Source organism: Scylla paramamosain, unplaced genomic scaffold, assembly GCF_035594125.1.
Source record: "Scylla paramamosain isolate STU-SP2022 unplaced genomic scaffold, ASM3559412v1 Contig67, whole genome shotgun sequence".
NCBI lineage: Eukaryota > Metazoa > Arthropoda > Malacostraca > Decapoda > Portunidae > Scylla > Scylla paramamosain.
In genome coordinates, this window is record NW_026973732.1 from 45,001 (window position 1) to 52,500 (window position 7,500).

At 42.6% G+C, this 7,500-nt stretch overlaps 1 protein-coding gene across 2 annotated transcripts in view; it reads right to left on the minus strand.

The window, feature by feature from the left end:
* The window catches only part of LOC135098510 (ankyrin-3-like), a 15,871-nt gene extending 12,472 nt beyond the window's left edge, over positions 1 to 3,399 (minus strand). For both annotated transcript variants that reach the window (XM_064000923.1, XM_064000921.1), the window contains exons 1-2: positions 3,259 to 3,399; positions 1,344 to 1,751 (exon numbers count right to left, since the gene is read on the minus strand). In XM_064000923.1, coding sequence (XP_063856993.1) covers positions 1,344 to 1,733 — 390 coding nt within the window. In that variant the 5' untranslated portion in view covers positions 1,734 to 1,751; positions 3,259 to 3,399. The remainder of the gene's footprint in view (positions 1 to 1,343; positions 1,752 to 3,258) is intronic.
* Between the last annotated feature and the right edge of the window lie 4,101 nt (positions 3,400 to 7,500).

The window sequence follows — 7,500 nt, forward strand, 5'->3', positions numbered from 1 at the left end:
TGATGTTATTATTTGATGCATTGTTCAGTAATGTTCGTATTCCATGCTGCTGCTGACGATGCTGCTGCCGCTGCTTCCTCTGATGATGATGATGATGATGATGATGATGATGATGAGGATGATGATGCTTTTGACAACAGTAATAAGAGGTCAAAGGTGATTATGACAATGATGATAATTATTATAATTATGATGATAATAATAATAATTATTATTATAATAATGATAAAAATAATGATGACAATAATTATGATTGTAATTATAATAATGATCATAAAAATAACATTAATAATATTAATGTTAACAATAATGATAATAATTATAATGATAACAGCAAGAATAATAAAGACTTACGGCCATTACACAAATATGAAAAATGTATATTCCTGTGCCTGACAATTGTTGTTATTATTGACACTTTGCTTGTTGTTGTAACCATTGTCATCTTTATTACGGGACACAAATTTTCCCGATGTAACAAAACTGACGATGAACAGTGAGGGTGGTGATGATGGTACTAATAGTAGCTGTAATGATCATAATGATTACAACAACAACCACAATGTCAATAACAACAACAACAACAACAACAACAACAACAACAACAACAACAACAACAACAACAACAACAACAATAATAATGTAAAATAAAGCAATCTTGGGTGAGGAGGAAGGGACGTGAGGGTGGTGGTGGTGGTGGTGATGGTGGTGGTGTGGTCCTCCTACCTCCCCAACCCTCCCCAGCCGTCCCTCCCTTCCCTCCTCCCCACCTACCCCTCCAACCTACCATCCTCCCCTTCAATCCCAGAACAAAACCTCCCTACCCAATCCTCCCTTCCACCAGTCCATCATCCCTCCTCCCTTCTCCCCCTCCTCTCCTCACTCCCTCCCATCCTCTCCTCTCTAACTCTCCTCCCATCGCCTCTTCCATCATCCCTTCTCTCTTCCTCCTCTCCTCTCATCACTCCCTCTCATCCTCCCCTCCTCCCTTTTCCCTCCCATCCATTCTCCATCCCTTAACACCTTCCTCTCTAGTCCCCCTTCTCTTTTCCTCCTCTCTCCCCCCATCCCTCCTATGCCTTCCCCCTCCCCACCCATCCCTCCTATGCCCTTCCTCCCACCCATCCACCACCCTCCATCAACCCTCCCAACTTCCTCCCCTCCCCTCCTTTTTCTTTGCAATCTCACCTCCAGTCCTTCTCTCTCCTTCAATTCAGCTACTTTAATCCTCCCTCGCTCCCTCCCTCCCTCCATCCCTATCTCCCATCCCCAATCACCCCTCGCCTCCTTCCCTCCCCACAGCACGACGCCCGCCAACACAGCACACGTGACCTCAGCCTTACCACTTCCTCCACACGCTGATCCTCGTTCCTCACAGCAGCACCACCATTTTTGACCAGCCAAGTCTCCACCTCGTGGCGGCCAAACTGCACGGCCATGTCCAGCGGGGTGTGTCCCCTCTTATTTTGCACGCGCGGGTCACCACCTCGATTTACCAGCCATCGCAGACATGTCACGCTACCCCCTTCCGCAGCATGGTGCAGGGGTGTGTCGCCATCACTGTCCCTAGCGGTGAGGGGCCAGCCAGCACCCGCCAGCTGCTCCAGTACCTCCAAGTGGCCATGGTAACTGGCGGCGTGCACCGGGGGTATATGCCTCGAGGTGTGCGGGGGTGGGAGGGGTGACAGGCGTGAGGGCCGCCACGCACTGCTGCTGGCCCCGCAATGCAGCATAGTGGAGGGCCATCCTTTCTGTGTGTGTGTGCGTGTGTGTGTCAGCAGAAAATGTTATATTTTTATTATTATTATTATTATTATTATTATTATTATTATTATTATTATTATTATTATTATTATTATTATCATTATCATCATCATTACCATCATCATCATCGTCATCATCTGCAAAAATATACTTATCACTTCATTCGTTCCTTCGTTCAGGATTAAAGAGAGAGAGAGAGAGAGAGAGAGAGAGAGGAGAGAGAGAGAGAGAGAGAGAGAGAGAGAGAGAGAGAGAGAGAGAGAGACTTCGACTTTCTACATTTTTCTCCTCCTCCTCCTCCTGGCTAAGTGAGAGTGAGAGGGGGGAGTGGGTAGGTGACAGATTTGGATAAAAAAAAAAATATATATATATATATATATATATATATATATATATATATATATATATATATATATATATATATATATATATATATATATATATATATATATATATATATATATATATATATATATATATATATATATATATATATACGAGTATATATATATATATTGTGATGGGGAGAGAAAGAAGGTGAGAAGTGAGAGGTATGTGAGAGAGGAAGAGAGATGAGCAGCACGTAGCAGCGACAGTGAGAGTGGGATGGGAGTGCAGTGTTAAAGGATTTCATTGGTAGAATGATCAGAACAGAGAAAAGAGATGGGAATGAGAGAGAGAGAGAGAGAGAGAGAGAGAGAGAGAGAGAGAGAGAGAGAGAGAGAGAGAGAGAGAGAGAGAGAGAGAGAGAGAGAGAGAGAGAGAGAGAGAGAGAGAGAGAGAGAGAGAGAGAGAGAGAGAGAGAGAGAGAGAGGTTAAAATTGTAATTCACATAATGTAAATATCATTAACATAGTGGTGGTTGTTTTACTTTGAATAATAAGATACGTAACACAGTGGCAATGCATCACTACGCAGACAGTTGTTACAGTACTAAAACTAATTGTAAAGCTAACACTAAATAACACGGAGAAAAAAATATGATAAAATGCAGTAAAACAAAATTATAAAATAAATGCAGTGCTAATTACGATTACAGACAATATCGTCACTCACCACCATTACTACCACAATCACCATCTCCACTGTCCCCACCACCACCACCACCACCACTGTCATCAAAACTATGACCATCATTATGATTACCTCCACCAACTCCACCTTCATCACCACCACCACCACCACTACCACCATCATCAACACCATCACCACCACCGCCACCACCACCATCACCCCCACCATCATTACCATCACCATGACCACCACCACTGTACGCATCCCCTCCATTATCACCGTCCCTACCCCTCCCACCATCACCCACGCCACCACCATCACCACTTCCACCACCACCAATATCACCACCACCACCACCACCACCACCACCACCATTATTACCATCACCACTACACCCACTCCGACCCTTACCATTCACACAACCAGCCTCACCACCACCACCACCACCACCATCAAACACCACCACCAGCACAGCCTCACCTTTACTATCCGTCGCCAGAGGGTTCGCACCGAGGGTCAGCAGTGCCTTCACTGTCTGGGTGTGGCCCTTCCCGGCAGCCTCCATCAGCGGTGTCGTGTCGGTGGTGCCTCCACCCTCTATGCTGAGCCCCGCCTGCAGTAAGCAACGCAGCAGGTGGTGGTGGCCCTTGCTGGCAGCCACACCTACCAGACTCCCCGACATCCCAGCAACATTGGGGACGGTGATCTCTGAATGGGCACCCCTGGCGAGGGACGACCTCACCCTTGCCTCGTCTCCTTTCTCCACAGCAGTGACCAGTTCCTGTGTGTGTGTGTGTGTGTGTGTGTGTGTGTGTGTGTGTGTGTGTGAAGAGAGAAGAATTGATACCTTTATTTCCTAAGCTAACAGTACAACACGCGATGAATTGCTCACCTATCACTGAATTAGATGAAAAAGGCACAGGAGGAATGCACGCTGATTTTCATCTTATTCATTATCTTAATAACGGCGTTACTACTACTACTACTACTACTACTACTACTACTACTACTACTACTACTACTACTACTACTACTACTACTACTACTACCGCTACTACTACTACTACTACTACTACTACTACTACTACTACTACTACTACTACTACTACTACTACTATTATATACTGCTACTGTTACTTCTACTACTACAACTACTACTACTATTACTACTACTACTTCTACTACTACTACTACTACTACTACTTCTACTACTACTACTACCACCACTACCACTTAGAAATGTGGAAGTGTAGCTGTGTGTATAATAATAATATTTTTGAAACACTTGAAGTAGTATTCAGACAGGTTTTGAAGAAGATGTATGGTGCCTTTGCACCAATAATAAGAATGTTAATTGCTGATATGCTTAATAAATTTATATTAAGACACCGCCACTCTCTTTGACTTTGTAACTTTTATGAAAAGTTATCTAATTTTTAAAAGTTTATTTTTTAAACTCCATAGCTACTTTTTAAAATGTGGATTACATTTTTTTTAATTCAGTATTTCATCACTTGAAAATGACTGACGCCATTGGTGCTCACGACACAGACACAGACACTAAAAGCTGGGCTGGCGTGGCAGCAGCCTCATGAACCACACACTGGGCTGGTCTCATAAGAACATAAGAAATAAGGGAAGCTGCAAGAAGCGACCAGGCTTACACGTGGCAGTCCCTGTATGAAACACAACTACCTATTTCCATCTGTTATCCCCATCCATAAACTTGTCTAATCTTCTTTTAAAGCTCTCTAGTGTCCTAGCACTAACTACATGATTACTGAGTCCGTTCCACTCGTCTACCACTCTATTTGAGTACCAATTTTTTCCTATCTCCTTCCTAAACCTACATTTTTTAAGCTTGAACCCGTTATTTCTTGTTCTACCCTGGTTGCTGATCCTAAGAATTTTGCTTACATCTCCCTTGTTATAACCCTTATACCACTTAAAGACTTCTATCAGGTCCCCTCTTAACGTACGTCTCTCTAAAGAATGTAAATTCAACAGCTTCAACCTCGCCTCGTAAGGAATACTCCTCATCCCCTGTATCCTTTTAGTCATTCTCCTCTGTACTGATTCTAATAGACCTATATCTTTCCTGTAATGTGGGGACCAGAACTGCACCGCGTAGTCTAGATGAGGTCTGACCAGCGCCAAGTATAACTTTAATATTACTCCCGGCCTTCTACTTTTAACACTCCTAAAAATTAATCCTAGTACCCTATTTGCCTTGTTTCTGGCTTCTATGCATTGTTTCCCTAGACGGAGTTCAGAGCTAACTATAACTCCTAAATCTTTCTCGTATCCTGTACCTACCAGAGTTTGGTTGTCTAATGTGTACCTATTGTGTGGGTTTCCTGTACCTACGCTAAGCACTTTGCATTTATTGATATTAAATTGCATTTGCCATCTATCCGTCCATTCATTCATTCTATCTAAGTCTGCCTGCAAGGCGATGGCATCCGATTCTGACCTAATTAATCTACCTATCTTTGTGTCATCCGCAAATTTACTAACATCACTACTAATTCCACTATCCAAGTCATTGATATACATTAGAAATAACAATGGCCCTAATACTGATCCCTGTGGCACCCCACTAATTACATGACCCCACTCGGATTTCGAGCCGTTTATTAGCACTCTCTGTCGCCTGTTACCAAGCCATGACCCTATCCAACCTAACACCTTCCCATCTATCCCGTGTGCCCTAACCTTTCTCAGGAGCCTTTGATGGGGCACCTTGTCAAATGCTTTACTAAAGTCCAGATATAAGATATCATAACTATCACCATTATCTACTGCCTCGTACACCTTACTGTAAAAGCTTAACAAGTTTGTCAGGCAAGACTTCCCCTTCGTGAAGCCATGCTGTGACTGATTTATCAAGTTATGTTTGTCTAAATGTTCCCTAATGTTCCTGGCTATTATTGACTCTAACATTTTACCTACAACTGAAGTTAAGCTGACAGGTCTATAATTAGACGCTAAAGTTTTATTTCCTTTCTTAAAGATGGGTACTACATTAGCCTGCCTCCACATTACTGGTACCTCACCCGACTCCAGTGATTTCCTAAAGACAGAAACTAACGGCTCACTAATAATCTCTTTACATTCCTTCAGTACTCTGGGATATATTTCATCAGGTCCTGGTGACTTGAACTTGTTTAGCCTATCTATCTCCTGTTCCACTATCTCCCTAGTTATGGAAATATCTGTCAGCTTCTCATTCTCATCTGCTCTAAACACCTGTTCACTATCTGGCATATCCTGCATGTTTTCCTGGGTGAAGACAGTTAAAAAATAATCATTCAGAAGTTTACTAATCTCCTCCCCAGAACTAACCAGCTCCCCATCTGCTGCCTTTAATGGACCTACAGTATCCTTATTCTTCGTCCTGTATACCTAATAAAATCCCTTGTGGTCCGTCTTCGCCTGGCTGGCTACCTTTGATTCATAATTGTCCTTAGCTTTCCTCGTTAACTTCCTGATTGTTCTAACTAATTCATTACATTGTATCCTTAAAACTTCCTCACCTGCCCTTAATCTCTTATATATACTTCTCTTACGCCCTATATAATGCTTTAACCTAGCAGTCATCCATTTAGGGTCATTTTTTTTTGTGATCTTATTGTTCTATACAAGATATTTGCTAACTGACCTGTATGAACTTTATCTACGAAATATTTATACAATTTATCTACATTTACTTCACCTAGTCCCCTCATCTCATCCCCTACCATCCTCTCCACTCCCTCATCTACTCGCCTCGACCTCACCTCTCTCATTTCAGCATGACCTGACATTCCAACATACTCACACCTAGCTCCCCCCTTCCTCTTTCCTCCTCCCTTCCGGACACATCTCCCCTCCTCTTGTCCTACACCCTCACGCCTCACCTCACCTCTCTCATCCTGCCTTATCTCTCTGAAACTCCGCCCCTGACCTGACCTCACCCTGCATCCTTTGCCAGTCCACTCCTTGGAGGTACCTTTTTAATTCCTCAAAATCTGCTCTCCTAAAGTCAGGTATTTTACTAGTGTTTTTGTTTCTAACAGTTTCTTCCCATTCTAAATTGTACCTAATTTCCTTATGGTCACTGTTACCTAGCTGTCCTCCAACCTCTACCTGCGTGACTGCTTCCTCCCTGTTAGTAAGATTTAAATCTAGAATATTATTCCCCCTTGTGGGTTCTACGACTACCTGTTTTAAAAAATTATCCTGAATTACCTTAAGAAATTCCTCTGCTTCCTTGTTACCCACCATCAGACTCCAGTCGATATTCCTAAAATTAAAATCTCCTTCCACACATACCTGACTGTACCTGCCTGCTCTATTTAATTCCTGCCACAGTGAGGTGTTAATTTCCTTTGTACTGGTCGGTGGTCTGTAAACTACCCCTAGTACTACTGACTGCGATCCTTCTTTAATATCTACCCATATCGACTCTGCTTTGTTATCTGTTTTAATTCTACTGTTGATACAACACTGTAATGTGTCCCTAACGTACTCGTATAACGCGACACCTCCTCCTCTCCTGTTTTCTCTATATTTATAGAACATTGTATACCCATCTATCTTAACCTCTGGATTAAATACTTTTCCTGACATATCTAACCAAGTTTCAGTTAAAGCAATGATATCAAATTTCTCAACGCTCGCTATTCCTCTAAGCAAGTCTATTTATTCAGAATACTTCTACAATTTGTGTAGTAAACACTT